At 38.0% G+C, this 16,578-nt stretch overlaps 3 protein-coding genes across 4 annotated transcripts; 1 reads left to right on the top strand and 2 right to left on the bottom strand.

The window, feature by feature from the left end:
* Positions 1-594: 594 nt before the first annotated feature.
* Positions 595-4,974, bottom strand: LOC120000362. Of its 2 annotated transcripts, none has more exons than XM_038848415.1 (7): positions 4,411-4,974; positions 3,891-4,091; positions 2,834-3,106; positions 2,628-2,730; positions 1,866-1,984; positions 1,572-1,748; positions 595-1,397 (listed from the first exon to the last, which is right to left on the bottom strand). In XM_038848415.1, the coding sequence occupies exons 1-7, from the start codon at positions 4,699-4,701 to the stop codon at positions 642-644; spliced, it is 1,920 nt and encodes a 639-aa protein (XP_038704343.1). In that variant the 5' UTR covers positions 4,702-4,974; the 3' UTR covers positions 595-641. The 2 variants fall into 2 exon arrangements, with proteins under 2 accessions (XP_038704343.1, XP_038704353.1); XM_038848425.1 differs by having other exon boundaries at positions 3,891-4,088; positions 4,411-4,972.
* Positions 4,975-6,921: 1,947 nt separating this feature from the next.
* LOC120004168 (chaperone protein DnaJ 2) lies at positions 6,922-8,940 on the top strand. Its single transcript, XM_038853438.1, has 4 exons — positions 6,922-7,265; positions 7,380-7,431; positions 7,505-7,572; positions 8,313-8,940. The coding sequence occupies exons 1-4, from the start codon at positions 7,116-7,118 to the stop codon at positions 8,856-8,858; spliced, it is 816 nt and encodes a 271-aa protein (XP_038709366.1). The 5' UTR covers positions 6,922-7,115; the 3' UTR covers positions 8,859-8,940.
* A 106-nt stretch (positions 8,941-9,046) lies between these two features.
* Positions 9,047-16,056, bottom strand: LOC120004157 (pumilio homolog 24-like). The gene is made up of 17 exons (XM_038853428.1): positions 15,699-16,056; positions 15,469-15,522; positions 14,854-14,915; positions 14,662-14,743; positions 14,436-14,559; positions 14,234-14,317; positions 13,567-13,681; positions 12,570-12,720; positions 12,348-12,461; positions 12,132-12,203; positions 11,096-11,146; positions 10,932-10,982; positions 10,639-10,746; positions 10,341-10,541; positions 10,143-10,217; positions 9,624-9,871; positions 9,047-9,518 (listed from the first exon to the last, which is right to left on the bottom strand). Exons 1-17 carry the CDS (start codon positions 15,945-15,947, stop codon positions 9,383-9,385), a joined length of 1,977 nt encoding a protein of 658 aa, XP_038709356.1. The 5' UTR covers positions 15,948-16,056; the 3' UTR covers positions 9,047-9,382.
* Between the last annotated feature and the right edge of the window lie 522 nt (positions 16,057-16,578).

Below are 16,578 nucleotides of genomic sequence, written 5' to 3'. Positions count from 1 at the left end.
TTTGGAATGTCTTAAGCTCGATTCCCGTTGAGAGTAACATCATTGTGAACACGAGAGTAACATCATTGTGAACACGAGTTCAAAGTTTTTAGACGTTTAGTTATGTACATTGAAAAAGTTATTTTTAATAGTCATCATGAAAACAGCTTCAAAATATGAAAAATGGTGGTCGAGAATATTTGTAAATTAACTTTCAATGATTACTTTTTGCTATTATATAAAATTTTAAATTTTAATATTATTTTTCATATTTTGAAACTTAAATTTTTTTGGGGGCGTTGTCCCCTGAACCACCATTTGGCTTTGTCACCTTGCCATAAATTCCGGAAAGAAGCCTCTCACCAACTGTAGCACTCCCTAGCCTAATGGCAAACAAGAAGAGCCCTCAACACAAACACCTTTGACAACATTGGGAAAACATATTTTCCCTGGTACTCTGATTTCTGTGGACATTGTGCAAGCTCACCTTGTTACGTTCGCAGAAACACATATAATTCCAGCACATAAAGAAGGTAGGTATATGAGTTCATTGGCTCTCTGTTAACATACCATGTTAAGTTGCAGAAACACATCCACTTCCAGCACATAAGAAGGTACATAAATCAGCACATATATCAAACCGTTAACCAATCATATACTATTCATTCTTGTATCATTTCATTATCAAAGGCTACATCATTTTCCAGTTCCCCAATTAACAATTCCATCATCTTCTTATACATAGGCATATAATGATCCTTAATCATCGTTTTTGAAAGTCGAATCTTACTGTAAAGTTCTCTAGGAGTCTGATATATAGCAATGCGTTCCACAGTGGAACCATCATCATCTAAATTTTCACTATCAGAAACGGGCATGGAAACAACATGCATGATTTTGCCAGGGGGATAAAAGCGCTGACCTTCTGAATCTGACGATGAGGTTGGAGTTCTGCTCTCTGAAGTATCTGCCAGGACCTTCTCCTCTTCTTCAGTAATTTCTTTAGCCACAGCTTCTTCTTCCTCCTTGGCTTGAACGTCAACTTCATCATCATGCCTCTGAAGCTCCTTCTCCAGTTCATACCACAGTTCACCTTCAGTAATATCTTCCATTGGGGACTCGGAACTGACTCTATCTACGGAAATTAGAGCCTCCTCTTCATCTGTATCTTCATTTCCTGATCCATAATTTGAACAATCATATTCCACTTTGGCTTGAACAGTCTCTTTTGTTACTACTTCGGCTACAATAGCTTCAGTCCTTTCAGATAAAATGGGAGTATCGGGCGAATCTTCTACTTTTGAGTTTAACTGCTGACCCACAGTACGACGACGAGCACCCATGCAAGACCACGAGACCAGCAATGGTCGCGTTTTGACAACAGCTTGAGCAACATTTTGTGCGCGCCTCATCACAACCTATACACCACAGCACAAAGGTATGTTATGATTTATGAACCAAGTCTCAGGGATACAAAATCAACAAGGAATTCCTGAAGTTTTAGAAACTGATGAAATTTTCTATCAATGCATTCGTAAAACATATTTGAGGCAAAGAAGCATCACAATTTAATTAGTTGAGCTAGGATTTACTTGAGTGCCGCTGGAGACAGGCCGCAAAAGAGCACCTGCTCCTGCAACCCTAGCTTTTGCACTAGCTATAGAAGGTAAACGAGATCCCAAAGCAGTTGCAGAGCGATAAACAACATTCAGGACCCTCGTATGTTCAACCTGATCTCGCAAATCATTTAACCAGGATGATTCTGTGACCTGGTAATAGCCACCACAAACAAGCAATCTCATCAAGTTACATAAGAAGCTCTCAAATTACATCAGGACAGGAGAGAATCATCGTGCTGGTACAATAGGGATAAAAGGAATAGCCACCTCAAAGCGAAGATCATCTATGGAAGCAGTGGAGAATGTTGGTACCAGATCAGACCCATTAATGACAGTAGTGACGAAATGCTTGCCAGATTCAGCTAATTCCCACGTCATACAGGCAGCTGTGGAATGGAACAAGTATCTTAATCTATGGAGGAAGAGTGCCAAAAACTACGAAAACAAGAGGCCCCAAAAGCATATCCGACCAAAATTTTAACACAGAAGAAGATGGTCATGATCACAAAGAAAAGAATCTGACACAAAAAATTTACTGGCTACAGACCATTGTGTTACTCCATTTCTATTCACCTGATGTAAGGACTGGCAGAAAGAAGCCTGACACTGACAGATATAGGCCCAGAAACTTGGCACTGACAGCTATCTGCCAATGGCAACTTATATTCAAAAACAAGTGAGTTTTCATCACTTATACGATCCATGTTGCAACAACAACTTTCTAAGTTAAATGAAACATAAAGAAAGGATGGGTGTAAATAGAAAAATATAACATGACCAAGTGCCATGGCTTTTAATATTGAAATTCCCCATGACACCCCTCACTGGAAACCACGCAATGAAAACATGCAGGAGATGTCCAGATCTAAAGGAGTATTCATGTAGTATATAACAGTAAATCTGGCATGTTATAGTCATATCAATTAAGTACTATTTTATGCATTAATATTTCTAACAGGAGCTCAATGGTACACAGTAATTTAAGTATGTGACAACATGTCAACATCTCATAGGGTGCCAACTCCATACCTGGTGCAAATGTCACACAGGAGCAAGATGAGAACTCTTTCTGTTCTCGAAGAATGTATGTTAGTAGTGCAGCAGTACCACCACCAAGTGAATGGCCAACAATCTGGGAGTGGAAAATAAAACATAAAACATGTTATATACATACACATATATACCACGAAAGCCTATCCAATATCATTGCAATATGACGAAGAGTTACTAATTACCTTAATGTCGTAGTCAGGATACTCACTAAGAGCTTTGAGCAAGCAAGGAGTGCTGAGTTTTGCAATCCAACGAGCTGCAGCAACCATCCCACAGTGCGCATATCCCAAAACTAAATTGCTGATCCCACCATCATGTAAAGCCAAATGGTGAAAAGGGACCACTGCACCAGTTGCCGCTGTTAGTGTATCTTTGATGCTATGAGTACCACGAATCAACAGAAGGAAACATTTTGTATGCTTATCTCGTATAATTGTTAACGCGGGCTTCAGAAGCTGCAATCATTGTTGTTATCGAAATTAAAGACAACATCCTTTATTGATTCCGAAAGAAAATTAGGACAGAATGGGCTAAACTGTTTATATCATGAAGTTTACAGTCCATCGAATATTATAGGTTTTTCATAGGACACCATACTTTACCCAATTAGTGTGGTGAATAGTCAGAACTTTATTAGAATATTTAGTGTAAAACTAGTAAAGACAAGTCAGATCAGTATTACAGCAGTCAGTGTAAAACAGTAAAAGTTACAAGCAGACCAAAAAGGAAACGTGATTCATGAAGCTTAGAGTATTGCCACAGGAACCAAGTCTATAAAACGGATGTTCATGTGGTTATCTTAAAAACCCATCAACCTTGGCATATTAGGTTAGTTTTATCTCCCTTCATATAATGGTTCAAGGAGACACTCTAGTAGAATTATGCCCATCCTTTTTCATTTTCACCCATCAAAGCCTTGCCTATCTAACCTAAGGAATGCATCTCCCATACAATAAGGAGTCTTCTAAGTTCTAATGCAATCACAAGCCCCTAAGGAAAATTGCATTGTGATGGATACACTAACATCATTACACAAAGAGTAGCAACAAAGCACCAACCCATCAGAGACCGGATTAAATATAAAAACCATGGCACAGATAATGATCAAATTGTACATGCAACACAACTCTAGTTACAAAGAGATGCTTAGTGTGCCTATTCTTCAGGGCGGAAGTTATGAGTAATGAAGGTTTGCTTAAGTAACAAAAATTACATTGCTAAGAGTTGTTTCAAACTTACTCCTGCCTTGGGCTTCTGCAGAAGGACATCTTCTTGAGAATAACCAGCAGACTCTAAAAAGACTGGAAACGGCTTCTTAGAGAAAAGCATGGAAAGGGTCAATAATCTCAAGAGATTTTTCAACTCAGCTATGATTTCAGGGCCTTTCAGCTGCATACAATTCTCTCCGGCGTACACACTTGCAACATGTAGGTTACCCTGCTAAAACATAGAAAAATTACATCTTAACCACTCAATTCCAACCCCGCACCCAAGAGAGAGAAAAAAGCTTCAGAAAATAATACGAAGTAGAAAACTCAAACCAGAAAGTTGAGTAATCAGCTAGACCTGTAATACTAACAACACTAATCACTGTAACTAAGTAATTATGTAAGGAAGAGGGAAAAACTCCTGAATTTCGTGCATTTCGATACTGACATATCATTTACAAGAGAAACAGGACTCAAGCTTTCAGCGACTTCTTAAAAACAAAACCCATAAACAAAACAGAACTCCAGTATTGATCGCAACCAACACGCACCTGCCTCCTCATGAGGTAATTGATCCCGAAGGCCAAATCACCGATAGGCCATTTTCCTAAAGTCTCACTATACGTAAACCTAAGCGTCTCCGATAGCGTAGTTAATGTCTCGAACCAGGTCGCCGGAGCTTGTGCCGGTCTCCGAGCGATCCTTCTCCTGCCCGATCTACTCGATTTCGACAAATCTCCACTCACATCAACACCCTCACCGTTCGCCCCCAATCTCCTGCTCAAGACATAGTACAGAATAACAGCTGCCCCAGCGGCTGTCGCCATTGCCCCCGCCGCCATCCAATCAACACTCCAGATCGAAGGATCAGAATAGAATCATCAGCATTCAAGATCTCGAGTTGAAAGACAAATTACAAGTTACAACTCGTAGAGGATCGAAGGTCGGAAGATAAAGCAGAGAATATGATGTCTGCGCAGCATAGCATAGCAGAGAAGGGAATGCAGCGATATCGAGGAAGATTAGAAGACACGGTGACGACGACGGGATTAAATTACTGACAAGGACCGCTTGACCCAATTATTAAACTGGGCATGTGAGGAACGAGGAGGGTAGTTTTGGAATTCTGCAGCGAATACGTTCTGCTGGCGAATATACAAATATAATGCAGCAAGATAGAGGATAAAATAATGGGCAAAGTTAGGTATCCAGTTGGGTCTTGATGTGACAGAGAAAACGGTGCGTTTTCGATGTGACGGTGTATACTGTAGAGATTAGATAAGACCAATTGGGTATTATATGGGCCCACTTGTATCAGGGGATAGACTGTTAAATGGCTGGATCCAACCCACGAGGCGGTGGAAACTGGAAACAGAGACCATGATTGAGTGGGCCACGGTCGTTCATCTGGAGAATTGAGATCTATGAGGTGGGCTTAAAAGGCCCAATTTCCTTGTGCCTTTCCAGATCCAGTAATATTTAAATGGCTCAATACTTTCTTCTTCTTTTTCAAGGAAATGGCTCACTTTAAAGTTTAATGCATACTTAAAACTCAAAATGTGACCCCCATTAATGTTCAATTAGTGTGAAGTGTTGGACGTTAAGTGGGATCTACATGTGTTTATATAATTAATGACTATTTCACATGCAACATAAATTTGAGGGTAAATTGTGAGTCTTTTTTTGGGTGGATGTAACATTATTCGGATCACAAAGAGTTTCGTAAAATTTTAATTAAGAAATACCAAAACTATTTCATTTAAGAGATATCATATACCAAAATAGTTCCATAATCATTTAAAAAAAACCATTTAAATTTTCAAAACTCGAGCGGTACGTTCCATAATGATTTACTATAGAGTAACTTGTATGTAGTACTACGTACAAGTTATGTGGGGAATTGTTCAACCTTGGGCCCCTAAATCCCAAGACATCACACTTTCGCATGATCTAGCGACCCACAAATAGTTAGAAACCCTACACTACATACTGCCAAACAGAAACCAACATAAAATTATATGTTTTTTGGGGGAAGCTGCATTGGTTAAGCCAAAACCTTGATTTTACAAACGAAAATAAGACTTTTGCTGCATGGGGTTTGAAGCTAGCTAGCCTTTAATTTGATTTGATAATCCAGCCTATATTTAATTATTATTCCATGATTTTTGGCATTGGATTTTGAAATCAACTACTCCGATTGACTCGTTTACCTGGAGCTGTTGGGGGGAATACTTACAAAATTTCAATTTTTTGGCAAGGAGGAATCATTGAAAGGAAAAAAGAGAAAAAGAACAAGACCTGCTTTTTTCCTGGACGAGTTTCAAACTGGGCATTATTTGCGTGGGGACATATTAAGACTTCACGTGGAGTTTCTCATTGAAATAAATTCAGTAGATGGTATCGTACACTTGGTGAAATTATGATAGCATAATGCTCAAGGTGTCTATAGCCAAACAGTACTTTAGATAAGTCAAGAACCCTCATGTCATGTCTTACCTATTCAACTTCCCCAAGTGAAAACGACACAACTTGAGAGATGCGGACCGACGAGGAGATTATTGAGAGCGTCATAGGAAATGACCAAGATGCACAAAAGCTTAAGATTTGCGAAAAGAAACACTCAAGGTGGGTAACTGGTAACGATGATATTGAATCATTCTTATTACAGTTACAGAACAACACACCATATCATCTAATGGGGTGACGAAAAGTTAGAGATGTCATGAGAAGAAATAATAATCACATCATATGTATTAACATATCGGGAAATTATTATTAATTTATAATAATAGTATGTGGACGTTCAAAGATTTTTCTATGATGTATTATCTTATAAATTTAGCGCTTAATTAATTAGCACGTTGGCCCCAAGTCGAGACCAGCCAAAAATATTATTTAAAACGATGTTAAAAATTAATTGGATTTTATTTTATTAGTTTTTTACTTGTAAATTTGAACCCTAAACTAAAGGGCCAAGTAGAAACCACGTGGCAAGATTAACGTTAATCTCTCCATTTCTCTGACTCATTTCCTCTTCCCACCAACTGATCCACTTTCAAAAATCTCTCCCCCAAACCTATGCCCTTTTTTCTTAACCGCTCAACCTCGCCATTACTACTTCTCCTCCTCCTCCTCCTCTCCTTTTAACCCAAAAATCCCAACACTTTATACATCTCACGTTGTCTTCTTCTGTTTCTTGGCTACCGAATTTGCACGGTTCTCTCTCAATTCTCTTTCCAAACTCTGGATACTGGAAATGGGGAGAGTGGCACAAGAAGGATCAGATATCAAATCCCAATTGGTCTCTCAGATTTGCTCCATTTCCACTGCTTCCATCGGATGTGCTCATAGGGAATATGGCGATTCGGGTAGATCGGATTTCATCGATTGGTACAGCCTTCTTGGAGTATGTCTTTCTGGGTTCTCTTTCCATCTTGAATGTTGTTCAGGGCAATGCCTTTTTTTCCTGAGATTCTTTATCTTTTTTTTCATCACCCTTTTCCGGGTTTTGGATTTGCAGGTGGGAGAGAATGCAGGAGTAGCCGTTATAAGAAAGCGATATCATAAACTTGGTAGGCTTGATATATTGGTGTTGGATTTCTCTTCTTGTACCCGTTTGGTGATGGTTCTTCTGTCTATGTACAGCTTTGCAACTTCATCCAGATAAGAATAAGCATCCCAAGGCTGAGATTGCCTTCAAGCTTGTCTCCCAGGTTAGATCACGTCGTGCATTATATTTTCTGGCTAGTCCTTGGAATATAAGCGTAGATTGAACAACTGAACAACAATGTTCATCCAAATGCACACAAATCAAATGAACATACAATGTAAGGACATTAGCAATGGAATGAATAATGAATTCAAAAAGAAATTACTTTCTACAGCACCCGACTCGAGTAGTCGGGACCAATAGCCTTTTAAGTGTGTCAAGGTTGGTGGTGTTAGGCAAGCTATCGAGTGGCAATGGAGCTAAGTCTATCATCCCACATCGTCCAAGGGAATATGTGAAACAGATAATACAATAGGTCAAAATTTCAAACTAGTAACAAACGCTGTATGAGTTGGTGCTAGTCCTAGAAAGATCAAACCGTGCATGCCAGTATGTTATGATCCAAAGCGAACAAAATGTTATTAGTGCGGAGAACTAGGTTGTTACAGTCTCAGATGCAATATCGCAATGGTTGCCATGGTGTCGTACACAATTCCCATGTGAACAAGACATGAAAAGGGAACTCACACCATTAAATTTGAAACAGAATATGGTTAGGACCATCTATGATTCCACCAACAGCATCTCATGTTAGGTGGGAAGTGTGCTAATTTGAAGTGGACTAGCTGTATCATCAAAATGAAGGTCACCGTCTACTTTATTTTTAGAGATTTTACCTTCTCAAGGAAATCAGTTGTTCCATTCAAGAATCCCAGTTTGATTACATCACCTCATGACTTGCAGGCATCTGTTTGTCTTTCTGACAATGCCAAGAGAAGAGCTTTTGACTTGCAAAGGCTGAAAAACTTCTGCCCGGAGTGCAACCGAATTCCTTATTCCAATGGCAACTCTCCAAGAAATTCCTCCCCGTCGGTACCCAAAGCACGGAATCCTACAGCCTGGTCGAGATCCAGCAGAATTCTGCAAAGTTTCAAAGACATCAGAGATAGATTTAAAGAGGAAGCCAGAGTCATAGAGAATTGTTTGAGAACTAACATGGGATCGAGGATAGAATCCCCCGTCTTTGGATCCCCAGAATATCTCTTCCGCAGCAATACTCAACATAAGACAAGAAGAGAAACCCCAATATTTGATCCATCTGACTATCTATTCCAAGGCTATCCACATCTTCGTAACCGGATTTACAGAAAGCCAGAGCACTGTTGCTTCTTGCAGAGAGGAAATTCCCTTAACTACGAACAGGGGAGACGAAGATTCGACTCTCCTATCTTTGAGATCAGATCAGAAATAACAATGTTCAAGAGTAAATCTGCTTTTATCTATTCATAGTGTACCGATGTCACATTTGATTAATAAGTAGCATTTTCAGTATCATTCAATACTGTGTCTGCTGCACTGCACCTCACCAGCATTCAAATACTCGTATAGTATTGCAATGATACAGAACTTTATGCAAAGGAAGCAGAAATAATTAATTGCAAAAGCAAAGGTGATTGCAATAAGAAGGCGAAAGGAGCTCAAGGAAATAAAAATCCTTTCATATGAAAAATTTTGATCAAAATTGAGATACATTACTAATATATCAGGTGATGTAGATAGACACCATACCTGCCCAAAAAAAAAAGATAGACACCATACCCTTGACACTGAACGTCACGTCATATGTATTTCCCTTCAAAATTACTAACTAAAAGAACGCCATGTGTACTTCTAAATCTCATGTCAGCCTATATCAAGAGCTATGTTCATATTACACAAAATTTTTCCAAATAAAGAAAGAGAGTTCAACCACGTCCACCTGATATCATGCGCTCTTGTGTCTCGTCATTTGTGTATGGCTGTATGCAAACCAGTTAACCTTGGTTAGTTGCTTTCTTGGTTTCAGAGATTTTAAGAGTTCCACCATCTACCAGTGGCTGCAGCTCTTTTCTTGCTAATTTCTGGACTTCAGGATGTGTGGATTCCAGAAATGCTGCTACTACTTTGCAACTGCAGTGGAGCAAGCAAAAAGAATATAAAATATTAAAGACTCAATGGTTTTCAGTGCGTTAAGTAAACGCATCAAATCATAGAAAGTAAGCAAATGGATACTACCTGTGACCTTGGGCCCACAATTCACATTTTCCTTCCAGAGCTGTCTTCCACAGAGTGGAAGCAAAGTTGGGGCAATCCAAAACTAGTTTTCTTATGGTCCGACTTGAATGAAAATTTTCAAGGACATGCTCCTCCTCTGAGTCTTCAGATTTAGACTCTGCTGCGAGAGATGATATAGCTTTATGCAAGGTGTTCAACTTGTCATCTAAAGCTGGGCGAAGAACGCCATTAGAACCCCCAACTGCAACCTGTATGCACACCAAGATAAATATAAGGAAGTGATTTGCTAGCTTAAGGCTGTGACAAGTTCCAAGGATAGCTTAGCATCTTTTGTGTAAAGATTTGAAGTTGACTAAAATGACTAGTAAGTATCAAATATAGATTTTGAAGGGAAAAAACAACCCAAATGAATTTTCAGATGATAGTCTCACAATTTCTCAGAAAAGCAAACATTAGATACAAATTTTGACCAAAGAAACTTCATCAAAGAGAAATATCAGCAAAAATTGGACTGGCTACCTCATATAAGACTTCTTTGCCGAAATTTGACCTAAGTAATTCTCCTGCGTGCTCGATGCATATTTCAATGAGATTCTGCATAAAAGGGATGACAGGAAAAGATTCACAGACAGGAAAAAAAAATGGAAAATGAAAAAAAAAATTGCAAAATTAAAGCTATACATTGAGAAGTCCACAAAAAGAAAAAAGGCAACATACCTCAGCAAATCCACTGTCAACCAACAACTCTTTCCTTCTCAAGGAAGGATCTTTTTTCCCGCCTTCGACTGATTGAACCTTATCTGCAAGACCTGTACCATCATCGGCCTCGATGACTGTACTGTCAGGGATGGTTTCATCCTTGTCACTAGATTCTTCGTCATTTGAAGACTTTGCCTCAGAGTTTACTTCAAACTCGCCCTAACAAGAACAAATTATTTTACATTTATGTTACGTTCTAGCATGGAATCAAAAGTTTAAGACGGTTCTACAGAAAATTAGAAAAAGATTTCACTACCTTGGCACATAGAGTAGGAATGGCTGAATCGAGCGAAGCCATATCATCAGGACTTAGATAGCGTGAACAATTTGGATACAGTAACTGCAGTAGCACACGCCTTCCGTTCTGAAACATACAAATGGGGAAAGTACTGCTTAGGAGGTTAATAAAAGAGGGGTAAAGCTAATAATTAGACAACCATCAGACAGAATAGAACATGCACAAGCCCGCCGCTCCCTCCTTGTTCTTTTAAGGGAAGGAGAAGAGGGGGGAGGTAGTCTCGGCATGCAAAGTACAGCATATATATAAACCTTGTTGAAAACAAGCTCCTTCAAAATTGTTTGAAGCTCACGAAGCACAATCTACAAACAGGAAAAATCGATTAAGAAAAATCATCAAAAAGCAATACTAAAACAAATACAACAGAACAACAATTCACACTATTATTTTGTGCAGCACAAATAAATGAACAAACCTTGGTTACAAGTTTTGTGTCATCAACAGTTGAAATTATGCAGACAAGTACCTGAATAGTAATGAAACAAAATGAACCTTTGTGTAGCAAAGAAAAAAAAAAGAGAAGAATCACACAGAATTGACATCTATCATCATATTTCTCTTATAAAATGAAAAAATTGAGACAAAATAATGAACCACATCAGAATAGCCGGATAGGGGAAAAAAGGAGATAATAATATCCATTTCTTAATGGTCTTAAATCTATTAATCTCAAGTCATTGTTCTCTCCAACTTCAACGTGTATCAAAAGATGTAACTATAAAAAATGACAATTGACTATAACACGCAGGTCAAAGGAAAGTAAATGTTCTTATGGTTATGATTTCAGTCTTAAAGTCCACAGACAAGTATACTGAGAAGTAGATCCTCCATCATGTTTTCTACTTGATAGAAAGGCTAAACTCTTGTGTCAGAAAAATAAGACTTATTGATGGTCAGCTGAAAATATGATATCCTATAGTTTTTGAAGTTAATGGACTTCTATTGAACTTTATCTGCATGTAGCAATTAAGCTTGATACTCCTACTGCTTTCATGCCTTGTCTTGAAACCAAAAGTTACAAGCATGCTCACATACTGCACTCGTATGGTGAACCGAACCAAAAGTGCTCAAAAACAATCTTACAGGTCAAGGACGAAAATAACAAGAGAACCACCAGAATCCATGCAGCATCTGAGACAAATAAGTTTCAAAATATTTCGTGAAAGGAAGAGAGCCTGTCACATTTTGGTAGACCGGTAAACTTAACTATTCCAAGTATACTGGTAGTTGAACAAATAGTCGTTCACTTGATACACAGGGAACCATGAAAGAACTAGACAACAATATAATATTCCACATAAAATAAAAAATAATGGATAATAGGAGATTCACGAAATACAAGACAGAAGGCAAGTTCGGGACCTAACAGTAACTCATGTCATGGTTAGCAGCAGAGTATCTAGGCAAGAGAGTGGACAGAAAATGAACTTTTTTTAAGAAAAAATTCTTACCATACTCCCATACTGATCATGAGCTATCTTGCTGACATGGCTTTTCATTCCTTTGATAATCTTCTTTCGTTCCTAGAATAAGAAACAACACCAAAAACTTGCGAGTCAACAACCTGTAGAGCTCATGTAAGCTTAAATGGGGAAAAAATGAAAAATGACGAAAAAGGAACTTATTTTCACATCTTCTAGATATATAATATGCGAGCTAAAACAAACCTTAGCACTCCCATGCTTGACACATAGCATCCCAAGCCTAGATCCATCTCTGGTATGGATCATTCGAACAAGAAGCGGACCTGACAACTGCTGAATTACCTCCGTGGCAGAGGACTTTCAAGAAAGAAAATTTAGAGAAAGAATAAAAGTTAAGGGAAAGAAAATGTTTCCAAAAAATTCTTAAAAATTTTAAAGAATAAATACATTAAGTTTTCAAAACACCTTATCGGCTATGGTCAAGTACTCTATGAGCACCCTGTGTATAATAGAATGGTCCACTATTCCCTTCTCAAGAATTGGCTGAATCACGAGAGACAGGTGTCGTAAGACTGAAGCTTTTTGTAGGCCCAACTTTGAAATCACATCTAGCAACCTGTATTGTTATTTGAGGTTAAAGGAACTATCAAAGAAAAGCAAAACAACCTACATAGCCCAAAAGTCATACATCTAACATATTGCATAAGTTGTTCAGCTCTGCCGCAAAACAAATCTTGTTCCCAAGCATGTGACCGGTGTTGTTAAAAGTACTAGCGCACTCAAGGCACAAGGGTCCCCTCACGTGTTGAGGTTCAAAGCTCACTAAGGCAAGCGCCTGAGTGAAACGAGGCGCAAAAATTGTAAATAAATTAAAACTACATACATATATATATATATATATATGCAGTAATAAATATCAAATGTCAATATGAACACGGAGAATTCCATGCATTAACATAGGTAAACAAAACTTGTGCACAAGGCCTACAGTGGGAGGGGTCGGAGATAGAGTGACAGACAAGATGTACGCAGACCTTACCCAAAATAATATGTGGAAAGGCGATTCCCAGGAATTGAACCTGTAACCTCTAAATTGCATCCTTGCAACTCTACCAGTGAGCCACATGTTCACTTATAATTCCATTCATTAACATAGAAGACTTAAAATCTAATCAAACTATCAAACATAGCACGGAAAAGTTACAAAACACAAGATAATGATGTTAAAACTAGCTAATAAGCATCAACATCATTACAACCATCTCTATCTAAGCCACCATCAAATTTATAACACCATAGGATAAATTCTCCATTCCTAATCTAAATTGCATGAAGTTACAGCCGTTACTCTTTTGCCTCAAATTATATCTAAGAAAATCTTGCAAGTAAGTTGAAAGAATACAAATAAAAACAGTTAGGTGACAAAAGCCCAGACTGTTATTTTGGGCAAATGAATTGTTACCTGCTTTCTTTCATTATGGCCAAATCCTTAAACAACTGAAGCTCAGTAGAATATAATTCCATTAGAAGCTCTTGTCTTTGAGTTGCATTACCCAGTTGGTAAGCATGCTCAATAACTGCAAGATAAAATAGTAAAAGGTAAAGAATCGGGCAGAGTAAATACAAGCAATATGCCTTTGCTTAAAAATATCAGTTAAAATGGACTTCAACATAGGGTGCATAACCGCGTGCAAATGAAGTAAAAATAATGATAACAATATTTTTTTACCAAGCCATTCAATTTAGTGATCCCTATGTTCAAAGCAAATGTATTACACCTGACTTACCCCACTAGTAAAACATTTCATATTTATGAATCAGCAAAATAAATGCTCAAATCACCATACCATAGGGAATAAACAAAAATTCTAAAAGTCTATCACTAATGAAAATCAGTGGAGGAGAAAAGGATTTGATTTAATATCACCCACTCCGTCTGTAGAAACTTAAAACCTGCAAAACATAGCATTGATGCAACTCATGTAATCTTAAACAAGCTAAAACATAAATGCTTTGATTGCCATAATTGACATTATAATTTTACACTTCAAATATTTTTTATACAGCCCAAGCACAGGAAAAGTAAAGAAACTACTTTTTATCAGTTAAAAAATAAAAATACAACTCACCAACAGAACCAACCATGTGGCGAAGAAGAGAAGCAACATGCCCACGAAGGGAGGAGATAAACCCAGCCAACTGTTTTTTAGAAGCTGCAAGTAAAGAATGTCTTCAAATGATGACTTCGTGCTGGTTTGCATCAGCAACTGGACAACATGAACTGGTTATTTAGAAAACCCTCAAATTCTCTTGATTGTAAAAACTGATTACCATTGTCTATCATTTTCTTCACTAAATGAACCGCATAAGTGTTGCAGGCCAGGGTGAGAAAATGCTGCCGAAGCTCCTCAAATACACCATCCTTCTCAGATTGTAAACAATATTTAACACAAGTCTGAGATGAAAGAAGAAAAAAGGATGAATAACTAAAGGTTAATACAAGCAGAGATCCATTTTTTGAGAGCATTCAAGGAAGAAATTTTCTAAACGACAAAACCTGAAGGACACGGGATGAAACATGGGAGCCAGCAATTTCCGTAATCTTTCCCTTCATCTTTTGAAGAGCTTCAGTAATTAACCTTGTAATGATTGTAAAGGAATAAAACAAAACATAAAGCTCAAAAAGGGAAAAACAATAGGGCTAGAGTAGGGGAAAGCCACAATATGTAAGCTAATACGAAACCCATACTTGGATCTATCTTCTTTGGCAATATTGCGAACTCTCATTCTCTCCCACAGAGAAGCAAGCTCCTAGTCAAAATTCAAAGAAATTTCTTTTAAACAAAATTCATATAAGTAATCGGGAAATGCTATCGAACTGGATTCAATCAAGTAATCAACTAATCCTATGCAATGCACACCATATGAACTGTATCAATACCAATGTTGTTGATAAGAACAGCAGGACTTGGCATGAAAACCCAACTATGCATAAAATGAAGCTCACAAGTAATTATAATTATACAGACCAAGAGAAGCATAAATTAAATAGTAGCTCATCACTTCCACATCCATGATGTCTAGTTGAGCAAACAGAAATCACACCATTAAAAATAAATCTAGAGAGAAAAAAATACATGTCCAAGTTCGTTTTCATATACTCCTGCAATTACAGAATCATGTTTAGTTTTATCCCGTTAATTTTGTGTTCCCGGAAGTCAAGTTATACAAAGTAATACCTATTCATTCTTTTGAATTAATTGTATCACAACTGAATGAAATACCAATTCTCATGTCCAGCCAGTCATACCAAAGCATATTAACATCTGACCATATCAAATCACCAATTTCATGGAATACATACCTGTTCAAGATTGTAATGACGCTTCCTCTTCTTCTTCCTAGCCTCTGCCAGTTCCTACCATAAATAGAAACCCAAGTAAATCATAAACGGTGCAATTAACATGCCAATGCAGTGACAGTGACCAACACATATAATAAATTTCAACATCAAAATGTTTATAGTTTCTCGAAACTTATAAATCAAATGGCAAGCAGGACACACACTACAAACGCAACGCAGCGTATATCAACCTTGGCTTTGAGGCGACCCTCTCGCTTGGTCAAAGGAGCTTTATCGTCTCTAGAATTATCAAAGTTGGCTCTGATTGGTGGCTTAGATGGCTTGAAAGGTTTCTTCGAGACCTTATTCGGAGGAGTTCGGGTATTTGAGCCATCGACCTTTGGCTTCTTGTAAGGGGAGGCACCTGGCCCCATCTTGTTGGCACCTGCGATGTGCTTTCGCTTTCTCGCCTTGTCTCCTAGCTGATTCTTCGCTGCCATTGGAGTGATTAAGCCTTTCCGATTGTCTCCGTTGCTGTTGTTCCAATGCGTCGGATTTCTGGTGTTCGTACTTTCGGGGGTTTTGGAGGGTTTTGACTTTTGATGAGTAGGAGGCGACGGTCTCTCGTGGACGTAAGCGGATCGCGTTTGGGCCTTTTAGGGCTCGGCTTCACGATCCGGCCCAACAATTCATATTTCATTCAGCAATTGAACTAATGAGCTTTGCTCAATAATATTGAAAATGGGCCGCAAAGGCCCATTGTGTCAGTCGCATTCTCATCTTGGATACTTGAAATCACAAAATCTCATCAATAATTGACAATTAACATTGTGAATATAATCATGTATTTAAAAAAAAAATTAAATTCATCAAAAAAAATTAGTACCAAATATGAACCGTCAGATGAAATTTAAGTAACATTTTTTTTATATTTAAGATGAATTTAAATTCTAACTACAAAAATCACATATATTTTCCATTTCAAAATTTTGGTACACCTGTTCCCCAATCGATGCACTTAGCATGGTCGTCCCCCGTAAGGGGATCCTCTTTACACGTACGTCATGGCTTGCAATTTCGGGGTTTTCAAATTTAAGTTAGAAATTAAATTATGAATCAATCTACTTCAAA

This window comes from Tripterygium wilfordii, chromosome 1, assembly GCF_013401445.1.
Source record: "Tripterygium wilfordii isolate XIE 37 chromosome 1, ASM1340144v1, whole genome shotgun sequence".
NCBI lineage: Eukaryota > Viridiplantae > Streptophyta > Magnoliopsida > Celastrales > Celastraceae > Tripterygium > Tripterygium wilfordii.
The sequence above is the reverse complement of the archived record's forward strand: the minus strand, read 5'-3'. Positions and strand labels throughout refer to the sequence as shown.